This window comes from Coturnix japonica, chromosome 5, assembly GCF_054131305.1.
Source record: "Coturnix japonica strain WE chromosome 5, WE-NBRP24, whole genome shotgun sequence".
Classification (NCBI taxonomy): Eukaryota; Metazoa; Chordata; class Aves; order Galliformes; family Phasianidae; genus Coturnix; species Coturnix japonica.
In genome coordinates, this window is record NC_140667.1 from 23,560,068 (window position 1) to 23,584,480 (window position 24,413).

The 24,413-nt window shown below is 56.0% G+C and overlaps 1 protein-coding gene across 13 annotated transcripts in view; it reads right to left on the minus strand.

The window, feature by feature from the left end:
- Positions 1-24,413, minus strand: part of DGKZ (diacylglycerol kinase zeta) — a 41,424-nt gene that overhangs the window by 14,407 nt on the left and 2,604 nt on the right. For 2 of the 13 annotated variants that reach the window (XM_015864517.3, XM_085548860.1), the window contains exons 1-10: positions 21,875-22,199; positions 4,766-4,874; positions 4,471-4,566; positions 3,573-3,650; positions 3,191-3,247; positions 1,778-1,846; positions 1,245-1,316; positions 860-976; positions 702-773; positions 240-335 (exon numbers count right to left, since the gene is read on the minus strand). In XM_015864517.3, coding sequence (XP_015720003.2) covers positions 240-335; positions 702-773; positions 860-976; positions 1,245-1,316; positions 1,778-1,846; positions 3,191-3,247; positions 3,573-3,650; positions 4,471-4,566; positions 4,766-4,874; positions 21,875-22,062 — 954 coding nt within the window. In that variant the 5' untranslated portion in view covers positions 22,063-22,199. Of the gene's footprint in view, positions 1-239; positions 336-701; positions 774-859; positions 977-1,244; positions 1,317-1,777; positions 1,847-3,190; positions 3,248-3,572; positions 3,651-4,470; positions 4,567-4,765; positions 4,875-5,088; positions 5,849-12,543; positions 12,676-15,777; positions 15,877-21,874; positions 22,240-23,138; positions 23,449-24,413 lie in introns of those variants that run through there. The other 11 variants (XM_085548858.1, XM_085548859.1, XM_085548861.1 and 8 more) reach the window with 10 other exon arrangements.

Below are 24,413 nucleotides of genomic sequence, written 5' to 3' on the forward strand. Positions count from 1 at the left end.
AGAAAGATTTCAGGTAACAAGCAGTGAACAGTGGGAAGAAAGCCTGGTGACAAGTCAATACAGAGGTGTTCTGGGATACTCAGGCAAAGTCTGGGTTAAGAGGACAGCACCGGAAGCAAACAGACAGCAAAGGTTTCTTTTCCCTTTTGCAGCTGACACATTACCAAAACTGTTCTGAGCTCTCAGTAGCCAAATGGCAAAGAGCTGCCTTCTCAGGGAGATGAAGGGCAAGGCCATACCTGATTCCCACCACTCTTGGGGTTCACAAACACCAGCAACGGCTTCATGAGAGGAGCTGGCATGGGTTTGATGACAAAAGGTTTCCACCTCCCTTCCTGCAAGAAACACCGCAGGTCCATTAACAGACTTAGTGAAACGCAAACTCCTACCTCCAGCTGAGCCCTAACATCACATAGGTTAGGAGTGGAAGGAAGAGAATATCCTCACCACTCCATAAACCTAATAGCTAAGATATGCCTTGCCAGCAAACATAACTCACCTCCCAGCCTTTCTCATCTCTGTGACAACCTCTGAGATCTTCAGCCACTCCCAAAACACTCTTTGTCCCAGACCCCTTCTCCTCTACCTTATACCTCAGTGTAGACCCTGAAAAGAGCCCTTATTTCCCAGTTCTGCTCCTCACTGTCCAGCACCTCTACCTTTCCAACACAAGGTCACCCCCAGCCCCTCTTATCTCTTACCTCAGCACCCTTTTTGCTCGATTTTCTCTTGAACGATGTCCTCTTCTTTTTCTTACTGGATTTCATTGGATTCTGAAAAAAAACAAAACCCAAACACTATAGAGGAACTGCTGGGTAAACAGGAGCCATGCAAAAACACATGAACTGATATGCCTTACCTGGGGCCGTCGGACCCGCAAAATCCAGGTGGGAGGAACGACGACAGCAGCATGAGCCCCTAGTGAGCAGGGCTCTTCGATGTGTTGCAGCATGAAACAGGACACTTTGCTGTGATACTGGAGAAGCAGAGAGACAGAGAAAACTCAGCCTACTCCATTTCTCCTTCCAGCTGCCCTGTGCCAGTGAAAGGAGAGCTGCAGGAAATGATGCAGGAGTTTTGTAATGGAAAGGCTTCTCCTAGGAGGCACTAAGAAAGCTTCCCATAGCAGCTCCCAGCTATCTTGGTAAGAGTAGCTGTAGTGGCAGGCTGCAGAGGATAAGCATGGGGGTTCCCAGCAAAAAGCAGAGGTCATTAGAGCAGATATTCAATGGGGCTTTGCTCACCGCTTGCTTGCACCAAGAACAGCTGATGGCTACAATCTCCTTACTGTGGAAGGCAAACTTCTGCTGGAAACCCTGCAGAGAGAAGGATAAGAGTCTTAGGGAATTCCCTTACAGCTTTTCACCGTCCAGAAGGGCTTTCCAAGATACATAAACAAAGAGAACATGCCTGCAGCTGCAGCCCTCTAGATCCCTGTCAGATAACCCCAACCACCACACTACAGCACCAGGGAGGTTGCTGTGCTCTTTGCAGGAGCATCTATATTGCCTAGGAATAGTGAGTCGGGAGGAATGGTGAGTCCCCTCTAGGACTGATGGGGCCCAGGGGGAGAACAACTTTGTACAAGTAGCACTTATGTAGTGCTTCACTGTGTGAAACAGGCCATGAGTCTTGGTTTAGCCATAGGCTGCTCCTGCCTAGCAGGAATAGCGGTATGTTAGGCAGGAATTCTTTTACTTCCCAGTCCTGCTATTGCCCCTTGTTTGATCTTAGCTCCCCTTCAGGCTGAGGAAAAACACACCAAGAAGCCTCTCACCTTGCCACATTGCCGGCATTTCCCTTCCTGTCGCCTCCGATGCACCCAGTGATGCCGGACAACTATGGGCTAAAGGGAAAATATAAAGGAAAAAAAAAGTGAAAGTCCCAATGCATACAAAGACACAGGAACAGGCAAGAGGAACAGACACAGGCCAGCCAGAACCTTTGCTCTTGCAGTAAGCCTGCTGCCCATCTGCACCAGCACCTAACCTCTAAGAAGGCAAAGCCAAAGAACTTAGGGGCACAAGACCAAATTGTGGTGCTCACAAAAGAGGAAATTAAATCAAAACAAGATAAAACAAAGAACCAAATCAGAAAGGAAGCATCAGAAATTGAAGATAGAATCACAGAAAGAGAACAACAGAATGGGTAAGCAGTAGACTATAACGTTACTCTGGCCATAAATCACATCTTTATCTCTTAATATCTCTGACCAGATGACATGAAGTGAAGGGTAGAAAAGATGCCAGTGCAAAGTGAAAATCCCCAGTGAGACACAGTTTCTGCACACAGCAAGATGATGGGAGTGCCTGCAGCCAAGTCAACTGCCTGCTCCTAGCAACAGGATTTTTCAAGGAAAGAAGTAGCCCCAAAGCCCCCGTGCCTTCTCCCCAAATAAAATCCTGCTGATCTGCTGCAAGGAGAGGAACAGAATTGCTCATGGGTACCTTCTCCCTGCCCACAGCCTCACTGATGGTAGAAGCAGGGATACCTCACAGTGTAGTCTTTGAGTATTGTAGGGGGACTGACCCAGGCAGCCAAAATTCTGGAAGAATGCTTTTCTATGTTAATGGGAGGCCCCTAGGTAAACTGAGGAGTATTGGAAAGAGGCTGGAGGATGAGCCACAAAGGCTGGCAGGTGCTTCACCAGTGCAGCTCAGCAGATAGGTCCCATGTCTCAGCTTGCACCCACTACATTACAGCGCAGACAAAACAGGTCTAACAGCACCACCATGGGCACCTTCCGTCGCTGTATGGAGCACCCGTAGCATCCAGGGCAAAGCTGAGCGATAAAGCAAGAAATGAGCCTGCACTGCCCCCTGCCAATCCATGGGAAACTTGGGGAACTGATGCTTGCCACAGCCTCCTCTATTGACTTGGACATCAGCAAAGGAAAGGTCCTTTGCCCCTCTCAGGAAAACCTGTTTGCATGTTCCTCCCGTGCAGATACAGGAGCTAGGTAACATGCAAAGCAGCAGATGCTTTGTCTTTTGCTTGCAGTCTCCTCTCTTCTTACACTCAGACTGTACTGCTGCTTGGCAAGGAAGCATTCTTTACTGCACCTCCCCTCTGGAGCCAGAAGGCAGAGCAATGCCAGCACTTTGACAGGCAGCACGCTGGCAGCAGCTGATCCCTTTGCAACCAAACTGTAAAGGCAACAGCTCAGCCAAGGCAGCATCCAAGGTCTCACCTCCCGTACGTTCCGAGATCCTGACTCCCTGAAGGAAGGTTTGCAGCGGAAATTTATCTGTGGATTGAATACATATGATAGGAATCAGTAAAATCACCACCAAGAGGAAACCTACTGGAGTTTATTTTACTATAGCAGAACCTCTGGCAATGTTCAGTGCTTGACTGCAAAACCCACCACCTCTGTCGCCACACAAAATGGGTCCAGGAGTCCCAGTCAAGTAATCAGCGCTCCTTTTGGTACTGTCTCCTCATAGGACCCCTCCTTCCAGCAACACATGTCAGTTTCCAACCCTCCTATGCTACCCCAGAGAGATGAATGGCCAGTATCAGACTGTCAGAGCTTTGCAAGCCACAGAGAGGGCTTAACAGGTTTTACTCACTTTCTCCAGCTGTTCTATGCAGGGTGTATGCACTATGATCTTGCATGCTGCACACTTACGCCTGGAGAGAGGTTTTTGCTGGAGGATGAGAAAATGGGAGGAAAAACATGCATGTGAACAGCAGGGTAAGGAGGCCAGAAACTCAACCACTTCTCACACTTCCTTCATACATTTCAGGATGTAAAAATCAAATCCTACAGGAGTTTCATACAATCTAGACACCTCACCAGTTACAGGATCTAAGTATGTGCCTAGAGCAGATGCTCCTGAGTCTGCAGCACAACAGGGAAGTGCTCTCCCCCTGACAAAGCAGTCCTTGGCTCTTCTGACACTGCCAGAGAACAACATAGGACATTTTTGGGAAGCATGTTCGTGGTCTGGCCCAGAGCTTTGGCTCATCCAGTGGCACCATGAGGCTAGGGGGCAGGCACACGGTAGCATCAGTGCTGCACATCCAGCACCATGAGCAGGATTGAGTCTGCAAGCAGGGAGAGAGAAGTGCAGCTATGTTGCTGCAAGGCCTGTTGGGGCTCCAGTACAGCATGCAGGGACAGGAGACAGCAGACCTGGATCTCCACTCATTCTTCCCCTCTGTTGTAAGTTTTTTCCAGAGAAGCTGAATTCAGATTCTTCCGCTAAGCATGTGTGATCCCAACAACCTCTCCCTGCAGTGACCTGCAGCTGCATGCAGCCCTGCACTGGGCACCTGCTGCAAACTGAATGGCAGCACTGGTAGACACTGGGCATGCAGCGCTGCAGCACACAGAGACGGAGGAACACGTCTTGCCAGCCTCCCAGGCCCCCACTTCTCCCAGCCTTCTGGGTCTCTCCGCTGGGTGGCAGCACAGCACGCAGCTGAGGAGCACGCAGGGGATGCGGCTGACCCCAGGAGACTTACCAGCAGCTTGGCCATGCAGTTCTGCTCCCCGACATAGCAGAAATCCCCAGAGACATTGGTCTCAAACCAGATGTGCTCCCCATAGACTGCAGTCTCCTGAAAGACACAAGACAACGTGCTCCTCTGAGCATCCTCAAATGATCACCCTGTCCCAAACTGCTTTGTGCCAGGGACAAGTTATGGTGGCACAGTGGAGGCCATAGAAGTGTCAAAGCCGAAGTCACTTGGGAAGCTCGCTGCATCCTGGCCAGGAGCCTGTCCCACACAGCGCCCAGCAACACACACCACCACTTACGCTCCAGTCCACAGTGCTGCGTATCTGCCTCTCTGACTCGTTCCTCAGCGCTAGTGCGGGGTTTGGCTGGGCTACCATGTGCTGGAGGCTGGACTTGGCAATAGCTTTCCTGGAAAACATGGGAAGACCAGCTGTTAGATCAGGAGAGGAAGAATGGCGTGTCAAAGCCCACCGGGCTGTCAGGTAAAAGCCCCGGGGTGCTTCCCCAGAATGTTGTGGAGCCTGAAGAAGCCTTCCCTGGTACACATAGCCCTGCCCATCCCTCCCTGCCCACCACATCCCCCCTTCCCAAAGCATTGCCTCCTGCGCACCGCCATACATACAGCAGCCTGGGGCTCCAGCTGTCGGGGCAGCAGGCTGATTCTCGTCCCAAGCACTCGGGGAAGGCAGCCCCTGTGCACTGCTGGGCCAGCCACCGCGTGTGAGTGGTGGCCAGCATCCCGGGCCAGAGGACATCGCTGGAGCGGCGGCGCTGGCTGAGGCGACGGTAGCGGCCCGGCAGGCCATGGGGAGCCCGGCTGCAGCCAACGTCGGTGGGCAGGCGGTGGGAGGATGTGCGGCGCAGGCAGCGAGGGCCCCGTGTCAGCAGCCTGACCTGCAGCGGCCGCAGCCGTGGCAATACGCTCAGCCAGCTCTCCTCGGCCCACCACCTGCCCCGATCCAACCTGCCATCGCCATCCTCTGCAGACCAGGAGCTGGAGGCATCCCCGGCACCCTCCTGCCCGGTGGGGAGGAGGCCGGCCAGCAGCACGGAGGGCCCCAGCAGTGTGGCACTGATGGCTGGCGGGCAGCCCCCGCGCTGCTGCACGGCGAAGCGGGGGCTGAGGCACGGTGGTGTGGTGCTGGAGCGACGGCGGGGACCACGGCGGCGGGGCAGGGGCAAACAGGACAGGGCTGGCAGCGGGACCCCCGAGCCACGACGGCGCTGGGCCAGTGAAGCGGAGGGCAGCCCAGCCTGGGAGCGGCGACGGGCCTTGCCCGTGGGCACAGCCAGCACACTGGCACGACGTGGGCCTGGCAGCCCCTTCTTCCCAAAGTGCCTCTTAAAAAACGTTTCCATTGTGCTTGGTGGTGGGGCGCTGGCTGTTGACACAGAAAGCAGGAGTTAAATAGGCTGCCCACAGATCTGTGGGGCTGGCAATGGCCCCACATCTGCAAAGCAGGCAGAGCAGCTGAGCTGAGAGCTGGGTGCTATGGTGTTGGGTCCAGCCCCTGAGACCCACTGGGAGCATCTGGGCCTCTCTAGTTCAAAGCAAAGCTCTTCCTTAAGGCAGCCTATGCTTATTTTCACAACTTAGCCTGACGAAAACACCCTCAGAATCACATGTGAGATCGCTCCACGGATGAGCTCCTGCCCTAGCGAGGCCATCCCTACTCACTGCCCCATGCTATTTGCTCCACTGGTGCTGGCACTCCTCGTGCTGCAGCTGTAACAGTTCCGCACAAGCAGCAGCAGGCCCACAGAATTTGTGGCAAATGGAAACTAAGCACTAAAGAAGAAAAACAATCAGGCACGTCAAAGCAGGGCAGGCACATTTAGTGGAGCCTGGCTGAGAAAGTTGGAGCGGAGGAGAACTAGGAAAATCGTCCTATCTGTCCTGCTCAAAACTTCCCTCTCATTTTGGAAAGAGCTTTAACGGGTCTCTTGACCTTTTCCTCAGAGCTCAGTGTGTTGCCAGGACGTTGCAGCTGTCTGTGAAAAGCACTGGGCCACAGATGGAAGCTGCTGCAGCAGCGGTTTCAGCGCTCTCAGCTTAGCATGCAAAGGTCGGAGCGGAAGGAGCTGACTCTGACTAGCACCAGCACTCCCATTCTCCAGAGCTAGTGCTTCTCTTCCAGCCAATCTGTTTCAAGGCTCTAAAGAGCACGGTAGAAGCAAATTCTGGATCTTCAATTGCTACAAAGGTGGGAGATGGAAAGGTAGGGCTTGGTTCTGCCTCCAGCCTGGTTATGCAAGGAAGTCTCTAGTCTCACTGCCATATCTGTACTCAGTAACATCGGACAAGGAGGGAAAAAAATAGTGATGCTCTCCAGTAGAATGTGCAGTTCAGAGAGCAGCATTAGGGGAGTTACAGCCTTGCTCAACTGAAAGCAAAAGCGAAGTACCACCTCCTCGGAGGGATTTCTCAAGTTCCATCACAGCGAGTAATGCATGTACACCCATCCCCGCCCAGTGTCTAGCAAGTTACCCATCACACCACCGAGGCCCACAAGGCTTTTCCAGAGGACTTAAGCATGTCTTATTGACCAGCCAGCTTCCAGCCTGTCCCTGTCACTGCAGCACTCCATTCCTGTCCCCTTCTCCCCAGCATCAGTGGGATACTGCAATGAATTGCATCATCACCAACAGGTGTTAAAAATGACATGAACAAATAAAACATGTTCAAAAAAAAAACAAAACCATGAGAGATAGAGCTGCCTGAGTGTGGCAAGCTTGGCCAGCTTAAGCTGCTGGGAGAGGCACAATTGTCCACCTATGCCCTGAGTGAGCTGAACGGGTGGGGTGGTTCTTTCTGTCCCAGATATTCCACCAGCATGTAGCTAGTGCAGTGCTTGCTGAGTTGCTGCATTGGGCAGGAAGATCTCTCAACACAGCTTCCTTCCTTTTCACACCACATTCTCACGAGGAAACCTGCTATAACACCCTTGGCTTGACATTTATGTTTGGTTACTGGCTGATTACGGTCTTTTTTATCTCCAGAGCTGTCAGAAAGTGGCACATGGACTCACGCTCCAGACATCAGCAGTGAAGGTTACTGCTGGGTAATCATCTGGCAACCCATAACAGCAACACGTGGCAGCAGCTCAGATCTGATGGTGAAGATATCCCCACTGCTTGCAACTGACTTCCAATCCGAGCTCAAAATGGTACAGTGCAGGCATTGAAAGCTGCTGCTGACAGTGCAGATGGACTGACTGACTGGAGTGCCCAGCACTGATGTGCACCATCTGAGCTGTGTGCAGAGTGGTTGGGGAACCACACACCAGAGGCTGCTGAAGGAGAGCTGTGTCCTGGCAGCCCCTGGCCTAACAATACCGACATTTCTGTGACCTTCTGTGAAAAGACTGTTGGTAGTTGAGTCACAACATAGAACAGCTCATTGCTTCTCTACAGGCTGCATCACTGGGCTGTTAGCTCAGGGGGCTGGTTGGAGGCAGCCTGGCATCTGCAGGGTAGGAGGAAAAGGAAATACTGTTGCACGCACTGGGACATCAACACCACTTGCATGCAGCTCTACACTATCATTTCAATCTCCTTCTGTGAATAAGGAAGGAGTCAGCTTGTGATCTGCAGATGGAGCTTTTGGTAGGATGTTTTTGAACCAGACCCTTCAGAGTTCCTCAGCCTGGTGTGCTCCCTACCTCGCGCTGGTGGGCTGAGACCTTGCTGAAGCAGGAATGTATCTCAGTCTGTGCTGCCCTGCAGAGCTGGGTTGGATGAAGGTACTGCAGGAACCCCCTGGTCTCTCAGAGAAAGATGCAGCCCTGTGCTCTAAGGACAGACCTAACCTCAGTGGCAGGATCTAAATGCTCTTGGAAAGCCAAGCAGCGACTAAAGGGGGAAAACTTGCTTCTTGTGACATCAGTGGACACAGAGCTCATGGATCGGCTGATATGGGCACCCTGATCACCCAGCAGCTATCACTCCCCTGGTGGTGACAGCAACAAAATCAGGTCAATTTCTACACCTGACCACACCGTGTCCCTCAAGGCATAAGCTCTAAGCTCTACCCACATCACAAAGAGTTTCTTGATACTCAGCTCCATTACTTCACTTTGCTCCAGCAGCCTCAGGCAAATCTCTGGGTACTGTGCTGACCATGCCCTGTGTGTCCTCACACAGAAGGATGCAGTGCAACACACTGCTTGGTCCTCTTGCCTGTGCCATTGTTCCCCCCATCCCTCCAGCAGTCTGGTGTCCTCCTGCCAGTGCCCAGAAGAAAATGGATGCCAGCCAAACAAGCTTCAAAGCCTAGAGAAAGTCTGGACTTGAAAAAACCATCAGCTCCTCCAGACCTTTCAGCAAGCCTCTTGTTATTTGACTGGAAAGCATTTTTTCCAACCACGGGGCTACAGTGAGGGAAATGAGCCCGTGTTTCACCCTTCTCCATGACGAGAGTCTATCCTGGCTGAGTCTGCGAAGCAGTACTTGCTGTGGCAGCTGGGTGGGTGCTATGGCACCAGAGCTGGTATCACGCAGACAAGAGCCTGTCTCAGTTTACAAGCTGTCCTCCCCAGCAATGACAGTGACTTGCACAGCTCAAACCTGGGAGGAAGTGTTACTAACAGTCACCTGTGTGTGATGCCAAGATCTCCTGAGCTCCATGCAGCCTTGTTTCCCATCCCCAGCTTGCATGCTGCAGAGGAAGTGCCTTTGCTGGACTGGGAAGGGAATGTGCTGGTCAAGACATGGTGCAGCCCTCAGGGCTGTGGTTGCAGAGAGGTGAGCAAGTTCCCAAGCTCTGCATAGATGGTTTCTACCCAAAATTTCCACTCCAGCTGTAATCTGTCCTACATCACAATCCAGTGGCAGATGCTGCACAAGGGGCAGGGCTACGAGAATGAGAGCTCCAAGGCAGAAAGGTCTGAGAATAGTCAAGGCAGAAGCACATCAGCTCTCAGACCAGAAGTGAGGGTGCACACAACCCTCGCCAGCATGGAGCAGGACAGCAGCAGTGACTGCCCATGGGCTGCGTGAGTCATTGACAGCTGTCATAGTGGGGACAACAGCTCGTTTCCCAGCACTGTCAGCCCCTCTGCCTTCCGATTCATCACTGCAGCTGATGAGTGAGTAATTCTGCACTGCTCATAGGACTGAGATGACCAGAAACACATCCGTCCAAACCACAAGCCCTTAACGTGTGAGCTGTGGGTCACGCTTACCAGCGCACACCTGTGGCAAACCATTGCCAAGGACACCTTCAGTTGTGTCATCACCTGAAGGCAGCAATATCAGCTCAGCCTGTGTGTGCCATGAAGTCTTTGTGACAGCCTGTGACACTCTGCAGCACAGACAGAAGGGAGCACCAGGGCACAGACCCAGCACAACCGCTCGTCCAGAGAATGAGGCACAATGAAAGCAAAACCTGCAGCCTCCTGTTGCACACATACAGGCCACCTTGCAACAGTGCCAGAGCAGGGACCTGATCCAAGAACCCGCAAGGTCTGACACGTTCCATACAATGAATGGTAATGGGATCCCTGCAGACAACAGCCAGAGGGAAAACTCACTCAGGTGCTCTCTTTCAGGGGACAATAATTCTGCAGCACAGCCTGGCACCCAGCTGGCAGCAAGGACTTGGTGAGAGGGCATGGGGTCAGCACCTTCCTGACGGCCAGTGCCTGTGGCAGATGACCACACCAAGGACGTGACCAAGCTTTACAGGTAGCCACTGCTAACCATAACCCCTTGCCAGTTTCAGTCTTTCTGGTTGCTCCACCAGGAGCTGGGGATGCCATGAGCAAGCAGGTTAAAGCAGGACCCTCACCGCTTCCTTCCTGCCTGTCAAAGAAAAGATGACACCCATCTGTCATACCGCAGCTCCTGTCCCTCCACACTGACAGTTTGTCCCCAAAGGACAAAAGGCACTGCCTGGAAGCATCTTCACTGACATTTTAATTAGGAGCTGTTGCAAAATCCCTTTTCCCCAAACAACTAGAGCAGGAGGGATGGAGGCAGCAACAGGATGCTTGCAGCTGCCTTGTGCAGGGCTCAGAGGCAAGTGGGAGAAAAGAAATGCAGCTTTGCAGTTTCTCATGGGAAGCTCGTCCAAGGAGCAAAGCAGTACTGAAGGAGCCACCCAAGCCCACACAGCGATTTGAGTGCAGTCCCCAGCGCTTGGCCGTGCCTTGACCAAAATAAGGCAAAAGGGACCAGCTGTCCCACCTCCTGGCAAGCCCTTCACAAGATGCACAACCAAGTGTTCCCGAGGTCAGGCTTGCTGAGAACAGGGGATGGGAGCAGAAGAGTCTGAGGCTTGTTTTTTGTTGTTTGTTTGTTTTTAATACAGTTCCTTGCATAATCCCACCTCCTGCTGGTGGCAGCTCCACCCTGCCTCTCTCCATGCTCTGGCCCCACCACCCCTTTGCTGCCATTTGGCACCCAACATGACCCACACCTTCCCTGCTCCTCCTGTCCCAGATCCCAGGCAGTACCTCAAGGCTGGGGGCTCAGGGAGGGGGGCTCAGAGCATGGCGCCCTGCTTAGTCCCACTGCCAGGTTCCATGTGCCGCAGTCCTGCTTTAAGGCATACCTGCCAAGCTAGCTCAGCCCCTCCACTTGTGCTTCATAAAGTCAAGAGTTTGCCAGCCCTAAAGCTCAGAGTAATCTTCCCATTACAGCAATGTGATTTCCTTCCCGAAGTCTATGGAAGATGGAGTTTTGTCTTCATTTAAACTAAAGCTGTCTCCTTGGAGGCTCCTGGGCTGAGCCTGCACATTCATATCCCTTGACAACTTTCCACCATCATAACATTATGAAGTTTATTTGCCACTGCGCTAAATAATCTGCCTCCTGGTTATCCAGAAATTGGGCAGCGCAGATTTAAAGAAGCCGCTGCTGTTTGGCTTCTATTCTGAAAACCAACCAGCCACAGTGACAGCCTGGGAAGGTGAATTATCCTTAATGAAGTGCAGAGGGTGAGCAAACATCAGAGCACGAGGGTCAGGCAAGAGCAGGAGATGGGGCAGCAGCAGCTCGCACAGTTTCTATTTTGGTTTCATCAGCATTGCCCGTGACCCAGGCTGTGAGGGATGTTAAAAAGTTCCTTATCTCTCAGAGATCCTTTTGCAGAACAGCAAAGCAGCAGCGGCTCAGGCCAGCCTTGGCAATTTGGTTGGGCCATCTGTTTCTGTAGCAGATGCCCACAGCTCCATGCCTCTCTGCTTAAAGGGAAGCCAAGTCCCGCAGTCCAGCTGGCACTTCTCAGATCCCCCTACATGTGGGAAGCCAGGGGGAAGCTCCCCAGCATGGTGTCCAAGCAGAGGACTGCACAGCAGCCTGAGGGAAGCAGCATGAAACAAGCACAGGGAAAAAGCTCCAGAGTGAGGGACACAGAGCTAAAGCAGATATGCAGCTCCCAGGTTGGAAGTGGAGGAGGCTGCACAGACCTCCCAAAGGCATGGAGCAAAGCCAAGGAGAGACTCAGACTCTCAGTTACAAGCACTGATAATGCGGGGATGAGGCTGGACACCTGCAGCAGAGGAGCAGAAGGGAGTCCTGTTGCTCCCAGTAGAAGCAAAGGGTGTCACCAGCACCAGGACAGATACCAGAAGCTCCGAAGTCTGTTGTGCCCTCCCCAGACTATTCTGGGGCCAAGTGGCTGGGTAGGGACAGCCTGGCAGGGCACAGGCTGGCTCCCCATTCCATTGGGGAATAGGCAGGTTTATAATATGCTGGTGGGATATAGCCCGTGCCTTACATGAGCAGCTGGAAACCCACTTCTGGCAGGGAGAGCAGCAGCCGCTAAGTGCCACAGAGTTGGGTTTCACGGAGCCCCTCTGCCAACCCCACTCACAGCCAAACAGCTGCAGCTCACCCCAGCCTCTGGGAACCAGCACGGCTTATCAGGAACACAGCCAATGGCTCAGGAGTCTGCCCCCCGCCCCGCTTCTCCTACAAGGTACATTAGGACATGCTGCCTGTTCAGACTGAACCCACCAGCTCCAGGCTAGCTCTCCCAGCCCCCCCTTCTCCCAGCGAGCACAGCCAAAAGCAGTGAGGTGCAGGAATGAGGAGCAGGAAAGAAGGGCAGAGCATGAGGTAAAGCCTCTGTGACCTGATCCAGAGTGGCGCTGAAGTCCCCGCAGGTGACGAGAGGGCAGCAGTAGCTACGGAGCACCGTCAGGCCAGCCCTCCCCGACCAAGTCCTAGTTTGGCGAGCGAGCGCTCCGCTGCTCCCTCCGCCTCCTCCCCGCTCTGCAAACCCTGACAGCGCTCATTAAAATAACCAACTGCACTTCCTCTGCGCACAGCCCCAGTCAGGCTCACCCCTGGTGAAGGACACACAAGAAAAGGGGGCCCAGAAAGAGAAGGGATCCCCGGCACCCAGCCGCTTGTCCCCTCGGATCTGAAACCCTGGTTTGCCCCTGCAGAACATGCAGTGCTGGGTGAGTGTGGAAGCACGGGGCTTCCCTCTGGCACAGGCACTTGGAGGTGACACCCCAAGGTGATGTTTCACAACCAAACCCTTTCTGCGAACATGGGATGCAACAGTTTCTCTGGCAGCCATTCCCTCCCTTCCCCTTAGGGCATCCTTTGTGCAGCCCCAGGAGCTGGCAGGAGTCCATTCCCTCCCCATGCCGTGGCAAGGGCCGTGCCAGTGGCCAAATGGCTCTGAGACACCCACAAGGAAGGAGCCCCAGACCCCGAAGCCGCGAGTGCTGGTGACCAGTTTGTGTGAGTCACAGTGGCCCTGCAGCTGGGACCTCCTTGTCCCTTCACACCCTGCCTCCTCCCGGCTGCTCGCTCCCTGCATACATGTCATGGCTAAAATTAGAGCCAGAGAGCTCTTTCTCCGTGCGGGCGTGCGAGCCTGAGTGTGCTTGGACCGTACCCAGCGCTCTTCGGGGACCGGGGAGAGAAGACAGTAAAACGACAATAACAAAACGTCAACAGAAATCGCTGCCAGAGTGGCAAAGGCGGGCAGGGCCAGCCGTCCTGTGGCTGTGCTGCCGATGGGTATCACAGGAAACCATTAATCAGAGGGGAGCCAGGCCTGAGGGTTCCGCCACAGCTCTGTCACGCAGGTGGAGCACGCGGCCTTTGCAAAGCGGTGGGAGAGTTCACATTAGCAAATGTCAGCGCTGCTGCCGGACTGTTTTCAGCCCTGCTCTTGTGCTGTTGGCAGCTGGAGACGCCCGTGCAGGCGGCAGGAAGTGTCTGCTCGCTGAGACCAGCTCTGTCCTCCCTCTGCTCAGATCCAGCAGCTCCTGGCACCAGGCAGCTTCCTTCCTCCTCCCTCCCCAGGGCCGGATTCCAGCTCTGCCCTGACCCCACGGCAGCAGCAGGCAGAGGGACAGCTGCCCCCGGCAGGCACCTGTGCCTCAGCTGACCCAGTAGCTGCAGTGCAGGCTGCAACCAAAGCCCCCGGAGCAGAGTCCTGTGATGTCCCTGCTGGGGCTTAACAGAGTGCCTTCCCATTGTATTTACCACAAAGGAAAACAAAATCATGATGTGACTAGCTGTCCATCTCCCTGTTAACAAGCACTGAGCTGCGCACAGCCCTAAGCCCAACTCCCAAATTCCACAGCAAGCAGCAACCATGGCCAGGCCCTGCAAGAAAGGAGCACAGCCAGAGAACTGGGGAAAGGCTCAGTGCTGTGAGAGGCCAGGACCCCGCACTGAGCCTGGGGCAGGAAAGCATCTTCTGTCCCCATGTCCCCAGCCTCCACCAAAACCCCATGACTAAGTTCCAAGTCATGGGCCCGAAAGGCGCTTGTTGGCTTAACTGTGACCCTGTTGTTGGTATCTAGTCCCATCTGTGGCATCACTTTCACCATGCAGCAGCGTTACTCAGCCTTTTTCTGCCTGTCCCATGTACAGACTCAGCAATGCTAAACCCATCACTTCTTGGTTTTGCAAAAGGTCAGCTTGTCCCCGTTACAAATGGTAGGGCAGGAAGAGAAGCTGATTTTTTCCTCCACCCTTTTTTCTGTGATTGCCTTCCGCATGTCTGCCCTCACGTGTTTCCTCCTCTCTCCCTCATCCCCATATCCTCTTGCTCACTTGCCTCACACCCTCTGACGGGCACTTGTACAGTGAAGGAGACCCCAGGTGAAACATCACTGCTGGGGCAGTGCGAATTGCCTTTGGGATGTGGGCTGGTGCCCTGCAGGCTGGTAATCACAGGGCCACCTTGCTCTGCTCACCCTGTTTCACTGCTGCCAGCAGTCCCCAGCACCAACCTTACTGCTTCAAAAATCATGGGTTGCACAACAGGTGCTCCCACCCAGGAGCCACAAGGGGCATGAAGAGCCCATGCCATGAAGGCCCAGCTGCTGGTCACTGCTCTGCTACCTTAGCTGCCCAATCCCATAGCACTGGGAGCTCCCCTTGCAGAGGAGAGGACAAAAAATGCAGCAAAGGCCCATGAGCAAGGAGACAGGGCCTGCAGAAGGGCCATCCCACAGTACTCAGACCAAGCAAGTGCCACAAAAAGATCCTTAAAAGCTCTTCCCTCCGTAGTAGCCCTCCAGTACACAGCACAGAAGAGCAACCATGCCCTCTGGTGTTCAACCCACAGTGCTTTGGGCCTCTCCAAACCCCACTAACACCAGTGTGCAGGAGCAGAGTGGCCATACTGGTACCAAGCCTCCACCTGCAGGAATACAGCACTGCTGTGCCCAAGGGCTGGGAGAGCTGGACACTCTGTGATCAGAGGCAGCATGCTGGTGATATGCAGGATGTTCAGAAGCCAGAAATGGTAAACAAACCCTTAACAGGCCAATGTTCCACAGGCCACAGGGAGCAGAGAAACCTGCCCCATCCCCTCGCCTCCCTAAGAATGCTCACAAGCCCCCTCCATGGTTAGTTTCAGTGCTGGCTCCCACACAGCAACCACATGGCAGCAGTCACAGTTACTTCCCAGGCCTGGTTTCCCACCCCAGCTGGCATGCTCAGCTCACTGAACTTCAGGCTGCTTGGCCACCCAGATAAGCCAAACTCAGGTCATTGAAGTGCTCAGCTAGCATAGGGCCTGGTGCTACAGCCCTCATGCCCACGACAGCCAGGAGATGGAGGAAGAAACCTTCAGCATGCCTTCACTGGACCACCAGCAGGATGAGACTGTCACATTAGCAGAGGGAAGTCTGGCAGCGAGCTGCCCTCGGGTACAAGGTTAGTGACACACGCAGCAGGCAGCAGGCAGCAGCCTGGCTTTCGGTGGCCTTGGTTAGCACAGGAACAGGAGGGTGACGTGGGGTGAGACGTGGGTGGGAGGGAGGAGAGCTCTCTCTCTGCAGCAGCTGCTGGAACTGCACAGCCTGCGCAAGCCAATAAAAATGCCACGTACTTATACACGGCTGGCCGGTGCCTTATCCTTCGGGATCCCCATCGGCCGGGCTGGCTGCCAAGGAGACAAGGGAGGACACCTTTGTGGGGCAGGTGGAGTCTGGGGACACAAAGAAAGTGGTCAGCACGCCCTCCCATCCATGCCTCCAGCCACCCAGCACACTGCTGCCCTGGCAACATCCCTCATCCCTGCATGCTCTCCCCACAAGCCTCGGTGTGCAGCCGAGGTAGCAGCACCTGTATCACCTCCCCAGCTGCCAGCCGTGGGGTCTTACAGGCATTCCTGGGGGAGGGTGCAGTACCCTGCTGGAGAGGAGAGGCCTTGCCTAGCACCACGCTCCCGCTGCTGGGGCACAAACCCAGCCCAGGCCAGTCACCTCTACTCCAGGGCCAAAACAAACACCACAAGAGCCACACACAGCCTGCTGCCAGGGAGCTGCTGCGGGCAGCGGGACAGCCAGAGCCCAGGTACTCCCGGCACCCACACTCACCGCTTCAGCTTCTGGTACCCCCAGGCCCATGGCTAAGGGCAGAGGAAGCGCAGCTAGGGGACCAGGGCCACACCGGCAGCAGGAGGCAGCCTCATTCCTCTTCCTCCTATGCCCCGCACCAGCTGGGTTACCGGCAGCTTTTGCACCAGCCGCCAGCACTGGGCAAGGATTTGAATTTCAAATAAATTATGAAGGCACTTGACAGACCTCACATGAAGGAGCATTGTTTGAGCAGGGCAGGGCAGGGTGGCCTGCCTGCCCCAAACCTGTGTGCAGGCACCAAACCCTGCCGGTGCCCACAGAAGGAGCAGCGAGCAGCACTGGCCAGGAATAAAGCGCTGTGTGACCCAGCGTGGGGGGGCAGGACTTTCTTCAGACCCTGTGCCATGGGATGGGACCCTTTCCCGTGTGCAGCAGCAGGCAGGCATGCACAGCCCTGCCAGCAGATCCGCCGCTTAATCCTGCCATCTGCCAGCCTCCATTGGGAGCAAAATCCCTGCAGAAAACAACCCCACCACGTTTCAGCATGCCCCACGCGATGTTCCCTTGCACGGTGACCTCAGGTCTGTGCGGTAAGAGGCTTAACACTGAATCCCAGCCAGGCCAGGACGGCAAGGCAGGACGAGATACAGATAATCTGATGGAGAGGGAACTTTCACACGGAGGGGCTGCATGTGGCTGCAAGATCAGACCCCAGGCAGGTTAAGGTGCTCCTGCCCTGTGGTTCCCCATCTTCCCCACAATGCTGGGGAGTGCGGCCTCTGCCCCAGCCTCACACCTGGCTGCCAACGGCAACTGAGAGATGGGCCACATTGGCACCCACATTTCCTGTGGGAGACGAGCTGCGCCAAAACAAGGGGAAAACCCTTCATAACGAGCCTTTTTGTTAGCTTCTCTGACTTCCTGGGACAGAAAACCAGTGGGACCGCGTGACTTTCTGCAAAGCTGCAGCATATTTTGGAGCCTGAGAGAGCTCCTGCCCCACAGAGATGAGCTGCAGCCAGCCTCACCCAGATAGCATGACCTGCCAGCAGGCAGGGCTGAGCAGGAGACCCAGGCTGACAAGAACGCTGGGGACCAGAGGAGCTCCTTTGGGTTAGCAGGACACACTTGTCACAGCGTGACAAGTTGGACAGAGCTCAGAGCTCACTACAAATCAGCCCCTCAGGAAGCAATGCCCCAGATCGTGGGCAGGAGGAGAACACTGCTGGATGCAACACGTGCGCCTGACATGGAGCGGGGGACTCCATCCCCTGTGCCCGCCTGATGCAGCCTCGTCACATGTGCTTGTGAAGTTTCACCACCTACTCAACGTCCTGACGCGGAGGAGGGAAAAGCGCTCACAGCTCTCAGAGCGAATGCAGCTGCTGCCATGCCCGCAAGTTTCAACAGAAACACGAGGAAAGGGGACTGTGCTTTTGCAACACTGGAGAGCCGGCCTGGGGAAAGTTCCTGGGCACAAGATCTCCAAAACAGAGGCACTTATTCCTTCAGAGCCAAGTGCCAGCTCCAGAACTAGCAGGACAGGTTTTGGTGTTTCCACACCCTGTCCATGACCCCAAGCAGGCCCTGCATCCGAGCCTTACATCCAGAAGGCTCTGGGGAGAAGCATCTCACCTCCTGCCAGCTCCCCAGGCTCTCCCGAGAAGGATGGCTTGTGGTCCCAAGGAATCTGAGCCCTAAATCTGCTTCTGAGCTCAGCACCCAGTTATGCGAAGAAGCAAGCGTGTGGCTGAGAGCAACTCTCACGCTTCAGCTCACCAAGTCACCTGGGAAAAAAAAGCCAGGGCTGCGAGGAGAGCAGAGTTGGAAGTTATCCTCAGAGGCTCTGCCAAGTCTTCAGAGAGACTGTCTGCTCCCTGGGCATGGCAGCATGATGACAGAAAGAAATCCCACGCTGCAGCCCTAACTGCCTGCCAGAGCTCAGGATGCATTTCTAAGAGCATCTACGCTTGCCCAGAGCCTGTTCTTGCCCCATGAGCACCTGCTGTTCCTTACAGCAGGACCCAGGCAACCACAAAGCCCCAACTTCTGTCCCTTGTACTACCTGCAGCTCCAAGCATTTCCTCCCTGCAAAGACCTGCATTGCCCCCCATTTCCTCCTCTGTTTTTCCCTCTTCCCATCATTTCACCCTCTGGAACAGAAAGGATCACTGTTATTTGTCTCAGGCCTTTGCTGAGGTGACACATCCCTGTAAGGGACACTCCAGCTATGAATCAGATGAGAAGTTCTGCCCCTTTCTCCAGCTCTACTCTCCAGCAGGCAGCTGGTTTGTGCCCCGATGTCAGACAGGGGAGGGAGAAGAGCCAGCAGGGAGAGAGCCGTGAGGATCCAGCCCCTGCCAGCAGTGCAGCAACACACTCCGCAGACAGAGGTGGCTTCAGCTGGAGCAGCTGGGGCTCTAACAGGGCTGTTAGCCAGAGCTAGCCCTCTGCCTGCCCTCTGCCACCTGCGAGTGGAGCAGAGCATGAGGTTGGCAGAGCCAAGAGCGAGAGGTTTGACAGCCAAATCTGAATCTGCATGTGTGGAGGAGGAGGAGGCATCCTCTCGATTGCTCAACGGCAAGCTGGCAGCGAGGCGCTCTGAGAAAAAGCCTGTCCTGAGGTAAGGTTTGCTCCAGCTCTGACAGCGTGCTGATTTTACAGCTCAGGATCCTCACTGCTGTCACAGTTGCCCACTTTGCCCTTGAAGCACCTGGAATTTAACCCATAGCAGAGCATATGCACCACCCCTGTGTGAAGGCAATGCAGGTTCTCAGCCCTGTGTCCAGCTCTTGGGTTTGGGCCAGTTGGGCAAAGGGATGATGAGTTCAAGAGGACACGGTAGTGCCATCAGCACAGCACTCAGGGGAAGGCCAGGCAGCAGCCAGCGCTCCTGCAGGTGCTTCTCCCCTGGCTCTCACATGTCGTCAGCATCGAGCAGAAAGACGAGCATCGTCCCAGAGAAGTGTAGGCGGGTGCTCAGCTCTGTTTCTCGAGTGCCGTTTACCCACATGCTGTGCCACCCACAGACCTTCCCAGGGCAATGGCATGCAGCCCCAGGCTGGGGCAGGCCCACCAGGGCTTTCAGCCATGGTCTCCAGGCTGTGCTGCCGATGGCCTCGCCACACCAGATTCACCATCACATATAAGTACCCAGTGAAGGGAACGTGGTAAAGACCCCGAGCCCCACTCAGAGACTCACATCAGCAGCTCCCCACTCTGGCACTGGGAACTGTGAGAGGAGGGCTGTGTCCCCAGCATGGTACTTCCTTCCCAGCTGGAAGGGGTAAACCGTGCTGTTCACTTACACCAGAAGAAACAGGGCACCTAGGAAGGAAATTTAATCCCAACCACCTATTATCTGATTGGCTCCAATCTCTTTATCAGCCCAATTAGAAGAATTACCCATCTGTGGCCCGGATGCACGTATTGTGCACTTGTCTCTGTCAGCTCTGGAGCCAATTACTCCACCCTCCTTTAAGGCAATTATCAGGTACAGAAATAAGACTGCTTGCAAAACACAGCAGGCTAATGTGCTGCAGGCAGAACTCAGGGTCTCATCTCCTATTGCTTAAACCCCCCCAGGATTCACCTGCAGTGAGATGTCTGTGATGCACTGAGTGCCAACCTGGGGATAAACAGGTACCATGGGTGTCCAACAAGACGAGCAGTGTCCAATACTGATGTGATCTCCTGTTTCTTGAGTCTGCCACTCACTCAGCAAGCTGTACGTTCTGCTGCTGTGGCGTGAGCAAGCAGTGGTCTTGACAGAACATGCAGGCAGGGCCGAGCGGCATGTCCCCAGCTCAGGAGACTTTTCCTTGCAGCTGGGGCTCCCCAGAGCAAGGCTTCATCTCCCAGTGCAGTTTCCTCTCCACTTACTTCAGCCAAATACACTCCGGCTAAACTCCAAAATCCAAGGAGGTACAAATTTCTTCAGCAATCGCTGTTCAAAAGCACTTTGGGGATAGGGACTGACTGTACTTCTCTGAAACAAAGGAGAATAACCTCTTAACCCTGTCGTTCCTTCTAGTGAAATGGAACTCGGAGCTACGTTCAACTCCTCCGTTCAGGTGGGCACAAATTCGGCAGCTCTCAGGAGCCCACAACCAATCCTCCTCCACACCTTCAGCACGGTTTCTACACTCAGAGGTGTGCGTGGGGACTTCTCCCTCCCTCATGCTCCTTGCAAATCTCTTCATACACCCCTACAGCTTTTCGCAGCTCTGAAAGATGGATTTGTCACCCAGGGGGTGTCAGAGGAAGCAGAGGAAAAAAAGCATCTAAACACCTAACAATGTGACAGGCATCTCAAGCCATGCTGCCAAATGTGCTGCACGGGCCAGATCTGCATTTCCTGCACTGCATGCACCTGCACTGCACAAACCCTCTGTACAAGGAGAAACTGCCCTCTGTATGCTCCGCCATGCTCTGCAATTACGGCTTATACAAAGAAGCAGGACCCTCCAGGGGCCAGAAATACCCACTAATATGAGGGAAAGGACAAAGACTGTTAAGGAGCTCCTCATGGCCACCGCCACCAGCTGTGAAACCAGAGCAGAGAGCAGCTCTCACACTGGGTGGAGCGACCTTGCAAGCCCTTCGCTCCCAGCTCCTGCGTGACTTCGCAGGGTGTGCTGTGGGGGCTGAAACTGGGGCCCTTCCCCTCTATTTAGCACTAGTGAAACCACACTGGGAGCCCCGCATACTGCTTCATCCCCCCTGTACAAGAAGGATGCTTAAAAGCTCATGGTCAGCAGAGCAACATCAGGAAGGAAGAAGCAGTTTGGGCCAGACGGTCCCCCCAGAAATCCCTTCAGAACTGATCTACTGTCATTTTTACACACCTCTGGATGGTGTGGTCACCTCTTGGCTTATATGGGTTGAGCATCCCAAAAATCAAGTGAGTGCCATGAACCTGAGGACAAAGCACTTGGAGGACACTGAGTAAGGCAAGCCCAGAGTGTGGTTCCGGGGCTCCCTGGGAGCAGTGCAGAGCTTGCACAGCCCTAGTGCTGACAGCCTGCTGAAATCATAGCTGAAGCATGAGGTGTGAGCGTGGGGATGGGGACATGCAGTGCTGGGCACATGGAAACAAACTACCAGACATGGGACTCTGACTTATATGGGGAGAAGGCTGGGATTGGTGAGGGCCATGGTACCCAACATCTGTGCCAATAGTTTAAAGGAGAAGAGTGCAGTCTCATCTCCCTCTATGAACACACCACGTCCCTTTGGCATCTCATCTCAGCTGATTCCATGTTTCATGTAAGTGGGGTCAACACCCTGTCCAGTGCCCAGCGCCAGCACTATGGGTCGCAGCCGGGGCTGACAGCTGGCAGGCTGGGGGACAGCAGCCAGTCCTCCAGGTGAGCACCGTGTCGGACGCTCCAGGCGACTCGACAGATGCCCCAAGGCACGGCCCCCGGCCACGGGCACACGGCGGGACGGAAGAAGCCGGACCGACGGCGAGCAGACCCAGCGGCGGGCCCTGCGGTGCGCAGCGCGGCTGCACCGCTCCGATCTCGGACACGCGGGGCACGAGCTGCCCGCCGTCCCCCCGCACCGCGCAGGCCCCGGGGCGCACCGGGAGAAGCGCGGAGCCGCGTCCGTGCCGCTGCTCACCTGCGCCCGAAGAGCCTGAGGCCGGTGAAGCGCTTGTTGCTGTGCCGGCGGCCCGGCGGCGGCGGCGCCCGCTCGGGATCGGCGCCGCCCGACGGCCCGGAGACGGCGCCGGCGGCGGCGGAGGAAGAGGAGGAGGACGAGGAGGACGAGGGCGAGCCGCCGGGCGGAGGAGGCTCCGCCGCCTCCATGGCCGGGCTGGGGGGCTCGGCGTCGCCGCTACCGGCTCGCCGCCCCGCGCTTCGGCTCCATGCGAGAGGAGGGACCGAGGGGGACGGGCGAGAGGCGGCGCGGGCACCCGCCCCCCCGAGCCCGGCGGCCGGGCAGGAAGTGCGGCCGCGCACCGGCGGGCCCGGAGGCCGAACCGGCCCGACAGCGACTCCTGCCGTCGGACAGCGCCGCGCACCGGGCACCTGCTGCCCCGAGCCCTGCGCGCATCAAGGGATCGCGGACTGCCGTCCAGGGCCGGACCTGCTGACACCAGTGGGGGCTGCAGCGAGGGGACAGAGCTCCAGCCTCGGTGTCACCGAGCCCCGTGTCAGCAACCTCCGGCGTCACCCGTCCCAGTGTCACTGAGGCTCGGTGTCACCAAGTCCCGGTGTCACCAAGTCCTGGTGCCGCCAAGTTCCAGTGTCACCAAGCCTTAGACTGACCCAGTCCCAGTGTCGCCGAACTGGGTGCCGCAGCCAGGCCCCAGCAGCCACGGCCCGGTGCTGAGGGCTCAGGAAGCTGTCAGCCCTGCTGCCTCCCCCGCACTCAGGAAGAGGATCGGCGACAGCAGCGGGGCCTCCCTCGTCCTCCCATTGTTCACCCTGGCACTGGTGCTGCGCCTCGCAGCCCGGCTGCGTCACTGCCGCCCTGCAGCTCCTCGGGGCGGTGGGTGCATGGCGGCCTTCTTTGCATGGCAAATGAGCCAGGCACAAGCGTCACCTTGCAAAGGGTGCAGGGCAACCCCCACAGCTGGCCTTGGGGGCAGCCACATGCGCGGCGCCCGTCTGCCCTTCAAGCCGGTGCCCTGATGGGTGCAGACGGGGGCTTCAAGCTGCCGGCCTAGGGGGAATCCTATGTGCCGTGCAGCAGTGCGACCCTCCAGCATCCCGAATGGTGAGGCCGTGCACACCCGATGACACCAGGACAGAGGAGGGAACTGCGCGTGAGGAGCTGGGAAAGCACAGGAAACCATGGAGGATCCTTCCCCCCACCCTGCAGCGCAGCGGGGCCACCAGCTCTCAGCCCCAGCGCAGCACAGAGCCCATCCCAGCGGTACCTCATCACTGCAGTCCCTGCAGGGCTCTGGGGGACATCCCACGAGCGGTGCCTCCACATCTGCTGCAGCACAGGCGGCTGCTGCTCAGACAGCCTGGGGCTCGCTCTCGCTCTTCCTTCCCCGGCAGCCGCTTTCCGGAGTCATCCCAAGGGCAGAGCCTGGCAGGGCTGTGCGGCCGGTGCTGCTGTGTTGGTGGTGTGGGCCCCGCTTTGTTTGCACCCTCCACCTGGTTCCTCTCTCTGCACTTCCTGGAAGTGCGAGGGCGGCTGTCATTGCGGCCGGCGCCACCACGCTCTTCCTCCCGCAGCCTGAGCCTGGGCCAGCTCTCCTCACGTGGCCTGGGCTGGCTGTGTGCTTGTCCCATCCTGGGCTCCGTGGAGGGCCCTGGGGAAGCACCTGAGTGAAGCACAAGCACCAGGATGTGATGGCCTCGTTGCCGCAGTGTGCACGAGGGCAGCTTGGTGTGCCGTACCCTACTGCGGACATTTCTATGTCAAGTTTCATGGCCCAGTATCCCTCCCCGTGCCACACACTCCCAAGCCTCATGCTGACCCACAGTTCTCAGAAAGGCCTAGCAAGCAAGTCCTTCTCTCCATGTGCAACTGCAGGGGTCATACACAAAGTACAAGGGGTTATCCATGTGCCCCCATGTGTGCCACCTGCTGGGTCGAGCCACCCAAGCCCTGCAAGGTACCAGCCACCTCCTCCCAGCTGAGCGGGGACACAGATGTCTGTGCTGGCAGAGCAGGCTCAGTGCGGTGGGGATGGATGGCAATTCAATGATGCTGCTCAGCACTGCCTGGCTAACACGATTAGTGGGGCGACAGGCAGGAGCCAGGCTGGCTGCTCTACTGCTGCTCCCCCAGCACAGCTCAGGCTCTCTCCCAGTTCCTGTGCTGCCCAGCTGGGATGGGAGGGCTGCATACTCTGCCCCTGGAGTGCACAGAGATCCCCATTCCTGGTATCTCAGTGCAGTGGCTGGAACAAGCCCACCCTCCTCTCCCCTCTGCTCTGCTGCGGTGACCCAGCATGTCCTCCTTTGCTATTTCCACAACAAAGCCCCTCTGCTCCACTATGGGTTATATTTAGCTCAGCACAGAACAGCGTGTGAGATGCTCAGCACATCCTACCCACTGCCTGCATCCTATCTGTCACCCAGGGACTATGCTGAGCAGCTGGGCCCCCAGATCTCTGCTTGGCTCTGTGGGGACAAGGCCAAGCAGGGGGCTCAGGAGATGCTCTTTTGACTACCACAGTGTCCATGCCAGGTGCTGC